At 39.6% G+C, this 12,626-nt stretch overlaps 1 protein-coding gene across 3 annotated transcripts in view; it reads right to left on the bottom strand.

The window, feature by feature from the left end:
- RCAN2 (regulator of calcineurin 2) overlaps positions 1 to 12,626 on the bottom strand; it is a 241,914-nt gene that overhangs the window by 89,278 nt on the left and 140,010 nt on the right. The window contains exon 1 of one of the 3 annotated variants that reach the window (XM_011354774.2): positions 4,403 to 4,670. The exons of the other annotated variants lie outside the window; for them this stretch is intronic. Coding sequence (XP_011353076.1) covers positions 4,403 to 4,489 — 87 coding nt within the window. The 5' untranslated portion in view covers positions 4,490 to 4,670. Of the gene's footprint in view, positions 1 to 4,402; positions 4,671 to 12,626 lie in introns of those variants that run through there. 3 annotated transcript variants of the gene reach the window in all.

Below are 12,626 nucleotides of genomic sequence, written 5' to 3' on the forward strand. Positions count from 1 at the left end.
ATAACTCACACAACAGCATGACACAGACTATGAGTCAGTCACATTATAGTGTTGGATGAAAAGGAAAAGAAAATACAAAGCAGTCGAGTATTTTTATCAGTATGATTATCATGTGTCCAGAAGGGTTAAGAGACTTTCCCAAGGTTACAAGGATTGGGAAGATATTGGGAAAGACTCAAAAACAGAGGAGAGAAAGAAAGGCTATGAGTTACTTTAAAAAGACCTTGGCTTTTCAGAAGAAGAAACGAAAAAATCCTAAGATTCCAAGCATATGAAGAATTATTATGCTGAGAACAAATATCTATCTGCTCATAGTTCTCCCTCCCCAATGGGAATCAACAGGTTTAAAATATAGCATGAGGGAATTATGTTAAGCACAATTTCTAAAAAAAGAGCATCCTTAAAAAATATAAATTACGCCTAGGTAGGTCCCTGAATGAATGATGATTAAAATAGGTTAAAAGAAAGGCTGGGTAAAAATACGTCAGATAAGATCATCTCTCTTTGCACCTACTGCTCCCCCAGATCTACACCTGGTTCTCTCACTCACTTCTGAATGACACCGGAACAATGACATTTAATAAATGGTCACCTCCCCAGAGATGCTTCTTATGGTCATTTATTCAAAAGTGGCCGATGGAATTTCCAGAGAAAGATAACTATGGCAGAACTTCATTTGCCTGATTTCCTCTTCTTTTTGGTACTATGATCCAGCAGTGTTGAGTCTCAACATTTCTCACAGCTTAGAGACATTGCTCTTAACACTGCAATCATCAAGTCTCCATTTGGGGATACGGATCAAAGTCTTTAAGCGAGAATCTCTAGGAGGTTCTTGACTGACTCACCCGTAATTACCTGTATCTAGAAGAGACATGACACTGACTTAATACAATAATCCATACCCAGGCTCCATTCAGATAGGACAAAGCAGAAGTTCCGGGTATGGGGCCTGGGCATCGCCAATATTTTTAAAAGCTCTCCATGGAATACTAATGTGCAATCAGGTTTAAGAACCACTGCACTAAAGTAAAATATGAATTTCATTACCCATTTTCGATCCCTTTCATTTTCCTAAGGTTTTGGCTCTTTGGGGAGGAAAAAGACTATTTTCAGAAATATATGAAGAATACCGAAGAAAATCAAACACACGCACGTGCACACACACACACACACACACACACACAGATTTTACAGCTCATCACATCTTTTTTTTTCTATTAAGAGCTTCATATTTCTTCATCTCTCTGGGTACTCTTATGCCATAAAACGGACAGCTAAGTTCATGACACCACTAATGGAATTTCCGAATGGAAAATTCAGAATATGGCAGAACTCAATTTGCCTGATTTCCTCCTCTTTTTAGTACTATTGCTCTAGCAGCTTTGGCAAAATTTAGAAAATTGGAATCTGAAGGGCCTTCAATGCAACCAGCTGAGATCCACCATCGAAGATAAGGCTTTCTAAGTCAGATCAGACACTGGATTTGCATATGCCTCCACTCCCTTCAAATAAATCACTGCACTTATTATTACAAAGGGTGCCTGCTAGTTGCCTAAGCTTGGGGTAGTTGCTTTCTCATGGGGGCAACATGCGGAAAGGAAAGGTCTGTTAAAATCGATAAAGCCTGAAATCAGGCAAGCTAGATTAGGGCGGGTGAAACAAAACTTCACAGGGGCCTCCCTTTTATCCGACAGTAAATATTAAAGACTTTGAAGAAAGAAACTCCTGGCTACACCATTTATCTGTTATTGGCAATTAAAAAAGTTTACCTTTGGGGAAACTTTGTATAGTGCCAGAATTTTATATTCGAAAATGACAATAAACAATGCTCACTTTTGAACAAGGAACATATAGGTTTTCTCAGCAAACCTCTTCGGACAACCTTAATGTATTCATTTTTTTCCCTTTTTAAAAATAAGCACAAAATAGATCCTAGCCTGATAATAATGTCTTACATTAAATGATTAAATGTCTGAAAGGAAGGGCCATGTTTTCTAAATTGTTAAAGAGAAAGTGTGTGTGCGTGTTTACATTTGGGGGAATGAGAGGGAAAACATTTTCTGAGTCCTGAATTGTCACTGTAGACTCACTTAGAATTATGGCATTCCAATAAACTGTCAGAAGTCCCCTGTCACTTTCAGAGAATATCTAGAAAGATGACAATGATGATGATGGCAATAGCTAACATTTATTAAACACTAAATATGTGTCAGGCACTGTGTTAATTTTTTTACATGTAAAATTTTCTTTAATCCTCCTACCAAGCCAATGAGGTAGGAATGACTATTATCCCTACATTACTGATGAGAAAACTAAGGCACAGAAAGATTAGGTAACTTGTCCCAAAGAGAAAAATCCATTGTGATTTAGAGCTATTTAGCAGTAAGGACATACAACACATCTTTCTGGTGGGAATCTTCCCAGAAAATGCCATAAATTTCTGATGAGCAGTGTCAGTTGCTTTATAATCTTATTCTGACTCACCTCCTTTCCTTGTTTCCCATCCAACCTCTCAGAATCCTACTGCAGTCAAATGCATTGACTCACTGGACTGCAAAATGGAATGCTTTCCCATCCCCATGACTTCTCTCTTTCTGTATCAAAATCTACCCATCATCAAGTTCAAGTACCACTTTCTCCATGAAGCCACTTAAGTATAACCAGCTGTAAGAATTTTGTGTTCCCTTAACTCCATAAGACACCCTCTGTCTTTAAGAAATATTGGGCAAGTAGTATTTTTATGTCTATCTCAAGATACATATGTTATATAAGCCCATCTTAAACTCCTTCCTGTATAAGCACAATGCCTAGCATATTGCATATGCCTAATAAATGTTTTCTCACCATCATTTCTTGGACTAAAAAAATTTAAACAATCTTATGATGTTTGAAGGGCAAGCACGTAAACAACAGAGAACTGTTGAAGACAGAAAAGAATGATGAAGTTTTAATTCTGTTTCAGCAGTTAGTAGAAGATGTCTCTCTACCCAGTTAGCCATACTAAACTTTAAACTGGTTTTAAACTGGAGGGGCTCTGATGACTGCCCTCCTTTCTGGAGTGCTTATGGCAGGTAAAACTGGAAGGACTGTGAGTCTTTGCATGCATGTTTCCATTCTGGATGTAACCGTAGGCAGCAACAAACCATTATATTCTTATTTTCTGAACTCAATATGACAGGTGGTAGACACTTCCACAGAACTGGCATAAGAGTTGTTAAACACAGGGCCACACATTTAAAATATGTAGGAACAACAAAGCAGATTTTTGACTCCATTTCATGAGTGTTCAAAACCACAATCTTGAATGACAGAACCATGTGCTGTGCTAGTGAAAACATAAATCCCCCATCTGAGAAGTACCAGGGTGTCACCTGCACACCCAACGATAAAGAATTCAAGGTCTTCCTTTAAGTAAGGACTAAAGCAAGGGTGGAAATGATTATTCAGTGTAATTCCCTTTTTCTTCCTCCCATCACACAATAAGCAACTGTCCTTTGTGTGCGTGTGTGTGTGTGTGTGTGTGTGTGTGTGTGTGTGAACTGTTTGAATAAAAAGCTTCTGCCAGTTCTTATATTAACTATGAGAGAGACAAGATATCAAAATTTCTATTTTACAAGCCTAGAATCTTTTCCAATATAAAAGCAATATAAAACCAAATGGGAAAATAAAACAGAATGAATATCATCAGGGGGCAACTACCCATGACAATTAAATAATTGCTGCAGACAATCAGCGAGGACCAGCACCTTAGAATACTAAGTCTTCAGATGCAAAATTTATTTATACTTTAACTTTCTTTATGGACAGCTGCTCAGGAAAAATGACTTGCTTCCTTTCTCTGACCAAAAATAAAAATAAAAATAAAAATAAAAAAATAAAAAAAAATTTAAGTGGCTACTCTCCAACTTCGATTTCCAGAGAGCTTGAGATTGAAACTGCCATCTGTAGAACAGCTTTTGTTCAATCTGAAGACCACAACATGGCATATTTAAGTGACATCCCATGAGCAAGGTGCCCTGGATGTGATGTTTATTATGTGTGCTTTCTTCATTTAATTATTGATTCAAAACCTCTCTCAACATTAAGGATTGAATATCCTCCTTATTGACACAGATATGAGACTACAAAAACATATCTACTGTGAAAGGGATGACTGTGGGTCACTTCATAAAAAAGGCAAGAAAAAACAGACAATGGTAGACCTCATCACATTCAGAATTAATGTGCTAGACCCTCTTCTAACTTATTCTAATTAATACAGTCACACACTGACCACATGCATTTCTAGCATAGACTGTGAGCTGAAAACTATTAGCAAAAGTCTTGTTTCCTTAAGCTAAAAAGCCTCTGCCAAGCAGCTTCGGTAGCAGCAATAATGAAAAATAAGATTGCAGGTGCATACCTTAACCTCCTGATTGGTAAAGACTTCGACATCCACCACACAGGCAACCAGAGTGGAAACATCACAGTCCATGCTAGGGGCTGGCATTCCCCCTTCTGGTTTTCAAAAGAGTCAGGCAGCTTCTGAGTTGTGCGTGACAGGGTGATGGGAAGAGCCTCCAGGTGGATGTGGCCGTGGCCTGCCGGGGCTGCCTTGCCCTGGGGACCACTGGAGCTCAGCACCTGGAGTCCACTCCCGCTGCACGCACGCAGCCCTCCGCGTCTGAGGCAGCACGGCAGAGTAACGAAGGGCTGGCTTTCTCATGGCAATGACATCACCACAAAGACTGACACAAGCTGAAGCTATTTTTTCCCCCCAGCCTTTTATCTCTAGGCAGTGCAGTGGAGCAAATTGAACATGATTATGTGCTAAATCTGAACTCAGACTAAATCAATTCAGGCAGCGCTAGCTAGGAACTGAGTCATAGCTGTTGTTTCAGCCGAGTGCTTATGTTTGCAAAATGCAGGGGGGAGAAGCTGACACCAAAGGCTCTATTTGGAGGAGGGGGTGTGGGGGTAAAATTATTCTGCAGATGAGCCTCCTGAGGTTAAGGTGTGACAATTTTCTGTCTCAGAGACAAGCAGGAAGTTGAGGCATTTTGCAAACGCTTGCCCTCTGTTAATTGCCCTATGCCGCTCGGAAAAGCCACACATGTTCCGGGCGTCCTAATGCATCCCGGGCACGGGCTGAATAGAAATCCATTCTTGGAGTGACTAAAGAGCTGGTCGTCAGTCATTTACACAGACTGGTAAGAGCAGATAATTAGAGGTTTGTGAAATTCTATTTGAAGCACATAAGTGCAGACTAGTAACTCTAAAAGCACCCTTCTAAGCTGAGAATTTCAGGCCATCTTCAAGGTCATTCAAACCCAAAGCGACCCGTGGAAAGGAGTTACAGCAAATGTCTCATGCGGGGACAGATGGCAGAGTCTAATGGGCAAACGCACTGATGTGGGTCACTGTCGGAGCCTCGGGGCTCTATTTTGCCTGAGACTTTGAACACCACAGGATTGCTTTCTTCAGTCACTTTTTCTGATTGTGAATTCCTGGAGGGCAGGGCTGTGGATAATTCACCTTTATATCTTGAGCCCTTAGCAGAGTGCCTGGCATGAGAAGGCAGTAATTGTTTAATGAATGAAACAACAGAACAGGAATGGCTTTTTTCTCAGTAGCGTGAGCAAAAGAGAAACATCAGATTCATTTTTATTTTATCATTAGTTATAAAAATACCAGTAGAACTCACTAACATCCTAGGAAGATCTATCCCAACAGGAGTGCAGTTGCATCTTCAGTGGTCATCAGAGTGTCATGATTTGTAACAGATTGGAGTCTTTCTAATACATAATTGAACAAACTGGTCCATTTTGGCATGTAGATGAGAAAGGTGACGTTTCAGACTGAAGGTAGAAGTTCTGGAGTTAGTCCTCATTGGATGACATTTGAACCCAGTGATCTCCTTCAACAAAGCATTTCCCACACTAAATGAAATCAGTCCACAAATACAAATATTTAGACTGATGAAGCTGTGTGTGTGTGTGTGTGTGTGTGTGTGTGTGTGTGTGTGTGTGTGTGTGTGTGACTTAACTATGTTGTCCAGCGCACTGTGGGGAATACGAAATCATATCTGCTGATAATTCAACTAACACTTACTGAGTGATGACTATGTGTAAAGCTCTGCAGTAGATGTTCTAAAACAGGGGTCTCCAACCCCAAGCTGCCGACCAGGACTGGTCCATGGCCTGTTAGGAACCGGGTCGCACAACAGGAGGTGAGCAGCCATCCAGTGAAGTTTCATCTGTATTTGCAGCCACTCCCCAGCGCTAGCATCACCACCTCAGCTCCACCTCAGATCATTAGGCATTAGATTCTCATAGGAGTTCCGGTCCCTGGGGCCAAAAAGGTTGGGGACCGCTGCTCTAAAGGATAAAATGATGAAAAAGCAAAATTCACTATCCTCAAGGGGCTTAAAATCCAGGGAGGAGGTGAGACATGGAGACAAACACCTACATAGCGAAACAACGGTAATGGTGGCTGAGGAGGTACAGACAGCTTTTGGGGGAGGCACTAGAGAAAGAACAATGGATGCTGAAGGGAGCTGTGGCAGAGGAGCATCGAGGAAGACATGACCTCTGCTCTGATACTAAAACATGGGTTAGACTTTGTTAGACAGAGAAGGGGTGAAGAGAGCCCTCCAGGTAGCGGCAGTGACCAGAAATGTCTAGAGGAAAAATAGAATAGGGTACTTGGTGGGCAACACACGTTGATGGTTAAATTTGACTGGCACCAGGGATAGACAAGGCAATAAGAACCAGATGACTCAAATCCTTGAGTGGCCCTTGGTGTCTATCTGGTTAACCATGGAATGACAGGAAAGTTTTTGAGAAAGTAAATGGTGTCTATACATACATAAAAACAGCTGAATTATAAAAGATATAAAAGACGAATACTATTTTGAATACCATTAACCTCTATTCAAGAGGCAAAAAAAAAAAAAAAAGAAAGAAAAATGACTTATTTTTTCATATGCCATGGCATATGCTAAAGTATACTTTTTTAAAGTTTCACAGCAGTGGCATGCTGGTAAGTGTTTGACAATCAGCTCTCTGAAAAGAAAAGCCCAATGTGTAGTGTTTGCTGATTTCCATGGTATAAACAATCTTATCATGGCTGATTTCAAGCAACCAATATGAAGTCACTCGAATGCAAAGTTGGAAAGCAATGCCTAAAATCTGTTCACACCAGCAGTTTGAGCTGCCTCCAGCATGCTACTCTTTCGTAGTCATGAAAATGTTGTCCAGAGAGGTTAAGTCCAGCATGCATATCCAGAGCCGATCAAAGAGCATCAGGGCAGCAGGGGTAACACATTATAATCATTGGCCTTGTGAATTATTTTACACTTGTATTTAGGAAAGAGCTATTAAAAGACACACATGTATTATTTCAAGAAAAAGAATCTTGTTATAATAAGTCTTGGGAGGAGGACATTAGTCTACTCGGGAAACAAAACCCCGCTCGAAACAGGTAGTTTTTCCTTTATATCTTCAGTTATTCCTTTCTGATTTGTTTCTGCCCTGAAGATTCTTTCCTATATTCAAGAGAGCATTAACTTAACACTGTCGTCTTTTAAAATATGTTTTCAAGGACACAGCTCTCAATTAATTTATATTAGCATGAAATGACTGAAAACTCACAGTGTTACCCACCACAGAGAAATCTCTATTTTATCAGGGGACCGAATCTTAAGTTGAATATATAATGTTTTTACGATGGAATTATAAGGTATCAAGAGCGTATGGTGGTTCTAAAATAAAATTATTGCTTTTTTAATAGGTAGGTTCAACAAATTAGATATACAATTCAATTGCCTATAAAAAACACTCATTTTCCTATATTCTGGAGTCCCTAGGGTAATTTCCTGTTAAAAAAAAAAGTGCCTGTTTCTCTAGATAAAATGTACTTCTTACAGCTGGAGGATGACTGGCAGACCTGGAGGTTTCTAGAGTATGTATGTAAGCACTCTGGTTGATGGCTACACGGTCCTCCATACACTGGCTCCTGCCTACTCTCTCATCTCATTTCACACTATTTTCCCCTTTGCTCTCCAGGTCCTAGACCCACTGGCCATCTTGGCATTCCAAAAAAAAAAAAAAAAAAAACCAAACTCTTTCTTTCTCATCTTAGGGCCTTTGTACTTGATACTGACTTTGAAAATACCAAGACCTTCTCATGGTGGCTGTCTCCATCTCATCCAGCAATCAGCTCATACATCATCTCCTTGGAGAAGACTTCCTGGATAAAATATGCATGTGGACACATAAATAAAATGTATGTGTGCACATGTATGCATGTACACATACATACATATACACACAGAATCAATCACTATCCTGGCATCTTTGTTTTAATTTTATTCATAGCACTTTTCACTATTCGAAATTAGTCTGTTCATATAGTTCTTTACTTGTTTATTGCTTTTTTCCTCAACTAGAATTTAATCTCCATAAAAGCAGAGATCTTTGCCTATCCTGTTTCCTGCTATATTCTCAGGGGCCAGAAAGTGCCTTATGCTTAGTAAGTACTCTATTAAATATGTGAAGTATGAATGGGTAAGTAAATAATGAATCTTAAAAGGCAAGTAGAGAGACTGAAACAAATAAAAGCATTCCTGATGTAAGTGTTACAGAGCAGTCCTTTCAGGAAGATACGTGGGGGTCTGAGTTCAGTAATTACCCCATCCCTAACAGCTGCACTCCCAGCACACAGCTCTGCTCAGGATCACCCTTCTCAGCTGGAGCGGCCAGGAAATCTTAAGATTCATCCTAACCACTGCTCTTCCAATGGCTGACCACATTAAGGAAACAGACACAACATGATGCACATCCCTTAGACAAAGACCACTTCTTTGCCCCTTAGTTCTCTAAGAGGACTGAGAGCGGAGCTGATGCACTCACTCCGCAGTGGGCAGGAGATGTGCCCCTTTCAATCCCAGGGGCAGTAGCCAAATCTGTTTTGCTAATGAGCACAGAAGCTCCAATTCCAACTACGGATTGTCAAAGGCTTTGCTCCTCCTATGTGTCTTTCTGCATCTCTTAAGTTTCTTTTTAATGTTTATTATAAAAAATTTCAAACATATTAGAAGTAGAGAGAATATGATAGTGAGCTTTCATGTATCCACTACACAGGTGCAAAAATAACTTGGGGCTAATCGGGCTTCCTCTCTGCCAGCATGTCTCAGAATGTGGTCCCCAGACCAACAGCATCAACACCATCTGGGAACTTTTTAGAAAGGCAAATTCTTGGGCCACACCCGAGACTGAATCAAAAACTCGGGAGATGACATGGGTATCGTATTTTAACAAGCCCTCCAACTAATTCTGATGCAAGTTCAAGTCTGAGAACCACTGCTCCATGTCCCCACTCACTCTTCCACTCAATCTGGGTTATTTTGAAGCAGATGTCTGACATCGTATCATTTGTAAATATTTCAGTATATATCTCTAAAAGACTATATACTGAAATATTTACAAATGATACGATGTATCTGTTTTGAAATCACAATACCTATCATCATGAAACCCTAAAAGCAAGAATAATTCCCCAGCATCATCAAATATCCTGCCAGTATTCGCATTTCATCAACTGTACTACAAATGTTCTTTTTATTCCCCATGCCCTCCCTGGTCTCATTCTACTGTCCTTTCCTTTCTTCTTTCCTTCTTTTCACAGTTTGTTTACATTGGGATCCAAATTACTGTATCTCTCACGTCTCTTAATCTATAGCATCTTCCTCCATCTCTTTTTCTCTTCCTTGCAGTTTGTTGTTGATGATGACATTCTGTTATTTGCCCTTTAGAATTTTCCCCAGTCTAGATTTTCTTTATGAACTCAGCATAGCATTATTTAACCGGTTCCTCTGTTACCTTTGGCTCCTGTTAGTTAAATCCAGTGGTTTGATAGACTCGGGTTTGGCAAGACTCCTTGCTAGATGGTGTTGTATACTTCTACTGGGGGTATGTAAGACCCAGCTGTCTCTCTTTTGTGATATTAGCAGCCTTTCATGCTCAAGGTCTAGATTCATACCCTCATGAAGAGTTGCAAAATGATAGCATTCCTTCTTCATTTATTCGTGGAATACTTTCACTAGGAGAAACTGCTTCCTCTCTACTATGTAGTTACCCTGAGCTACATTTTTGTAAGACAGGCCAAAAACACACTTGATTCTACTCCTTTATTAGCTAGTTTTCTTTTTTTATGATTTGTTTTCTTACTATCCTTTGAAGAAGATCATTGAGGATTTTTTTTTCTTTTTTAAGTATCATTATGAATTCATTAAACATATCTGATGAGTTTAAATCCATTGTAGTTTTGTTATTAATGCTTGAATTGCCCATCTTTGGCTGGTGAGAGTCTAAACACGTTGGCTCCTGTATCCTTTTGACACAATCGCAGTTTTCCTTGAGGGTTACCTCACCTTCTGGCATGGCAAGGTGTTCTAGGCTCATCTCATCCATTTCTTGCCCCAGATGCGGAATCAGCCATTTCTTCAATGAGTCCAAGTTCCAGTTAGTATTTCAACATATTTTAAGATCCTATTCTGTATACTTAGATATACAGAGAGATGCTTTTTGCACTGGATTGGTTATTGTTTAGAAACTTTTTTTAGTGGACAGAGATAGGAAGTATATAAATATATTTTAAAGATAGCATACACCATGAGTTCAGACTCATAATTCCAATTCAAATACAGGACTACTATGTTTTTTTTTGCTGAAACTTAACCAGTCTTACATCTGCATCCTCTTTCTTCCACATCAAATATATTGGTCCTTACCAACAGCACAATTGCTCATTTGCCTTCTTCCATACTATACGCATGGCAGACTCAGAAACATATTATTAATACTACAATTTAAGGAACAATTTAAGATTTTTTTCCAGTTTTCTTTCTTTTTGGTCCTTTTGGGTTTAGCCCATAAAGGTGGTACAAATTGCTCTGTCTTACAGTCATTTGGAATAGCTATTCAACCCATCAAGTTAGGTTCATCGGTTTCTAAAATGTTTACTTTTAGAAACATTAACTTTTAAAAAAATTCACTTGTTTCTAAAATATTTCTAAATTTGTTAACTTTTTCAAAAGTAAAATCTTTTGACTCACAAGGATTGCCTTTCTTTTAATTTTGTTTTATAAATATAAAAAATATTACATGGCTCAAAAATCAAAACCAATCCATAAAGTAATCTAGCTTCTACCCTTATCTCCTCCAACCCATTCCCTCCCTACCGCCCATACAGGTTATTGTTATTTTACCTCTATTTGTTATCCATTCTCTCATTTAAAAAAATACTGATAAATGTATATGTATATTTTCTCCCTCCCTTTCTTAGAGAAATGATTGCATACTTTGCACACTCTTCCCTGTCTTGCTTTTACCACTGAAAACTGTGACCCTAGAGATCACTCTATAGTAATATGTAGAAATAATCTTATTCATTTTTATAGTGATATAGTATCCCACTATGTGGATTTACCAAGCATGTACAAGGAGGCTCTTATCGATGGGGGTCCTGTGTCCAATCTTTACCATTAAATAGTGAAGCGATGGTTAGACTTTGTTCATGCATTTTCATATTTTGCCATTGTATCTTTGAGACAGATTCCAGAAGTGGAGTTGCTGGGTTAGAAGGTGAATGTACACGTAATTTTGCTAGATTCAGCCAAATTCTCCTCCATGGGAGCTGTATTATTTTGCTTCCCCACCAGCAATTTATGAGAAAGTATGTTTCCCCACAGCATGTGTTGCAGAATGTTGGACATTTGCCCATCTGGTGAGCAAAATGTGGTTATCTCAGTGGAGCTCTGATTTGCATTTCTCTTATTATGAGCACTTTTCTATTTGTGAACTAGTGCAGCAATGTTCTAATCAATATCTCCTTATCTTTTCTCTACCTAGTACAGATTCTGTTTCTGACCTGAGCAAGCAAAACACCCACCAACGCTCCTCGGTGAGTTTTAGTTTGCATTAATTCGGTTATGAGCAAGGTGGAACATTTGTTCATACGGTAAGAGGCATTTGCCATTTTTCTTCTATGGCCCCTCACTTAGGTCTGGTCAACACATGCCAAACACGTTCTCTCTGAAGGGATCTTGCACTTGGTGTTCTCTTGCCAGGAATGCAATTTCTCCCGATCTTGGCAGGGCTGACTCCACCATAGCATTCAGCTCTCTGCTCAAACGCCCCTGCCTTAGGGAAGCCTGCCCTGATCAGCCCATCTAAGGAGCGCTCTTCTCACTATCTCCTTGCCCCATTTTATTTTTCTTCAAAGCACTTATTGCTAACTGATGTTATATATTTATTTGTGTGGTTTCCGTCTATCTATCCCTTTGGAATGCAAGTTCCATGATGTCAGGGCTCCTGTACCTTGTTCACTGCTATGTCTCGCATACTTGGAGCTCAATGAATGTGTATTGCGGGAATGAATCATTGAATGACTGAAATCCTTCTGGTTCTGAGAGCCAGATGCTGCGGACATAGACCACAGATAAGTTTATCAAATGGGTCCCTGTACAGGACAGTGAACCTGAGTGAGGCAAATGAAGGTACCTTGGGTCACTGGGCAATGGGAACGGTGAAATGGGGATAGGAGAGGTCCCTAAGAAGTGAGGCCACTAGAAGAGAAGAAGGAGG

Source organism: Pteropus vampyrus, unplaced genomic scaffold (genome assembly GCF_000151845.1).
Source record: "Pteropus vampyrus isolate Shadow unplaced genomic scaffold, Pvam_2.0 Scaffold18, whole genome shotgun sequence".
Classification (NCBI taxonomy): Eukaryota; Metazoa; Chordata; class Mammalia; order Chiroptera; family Pteropodidae; genus Pteropus; species Pteropus vampyrus.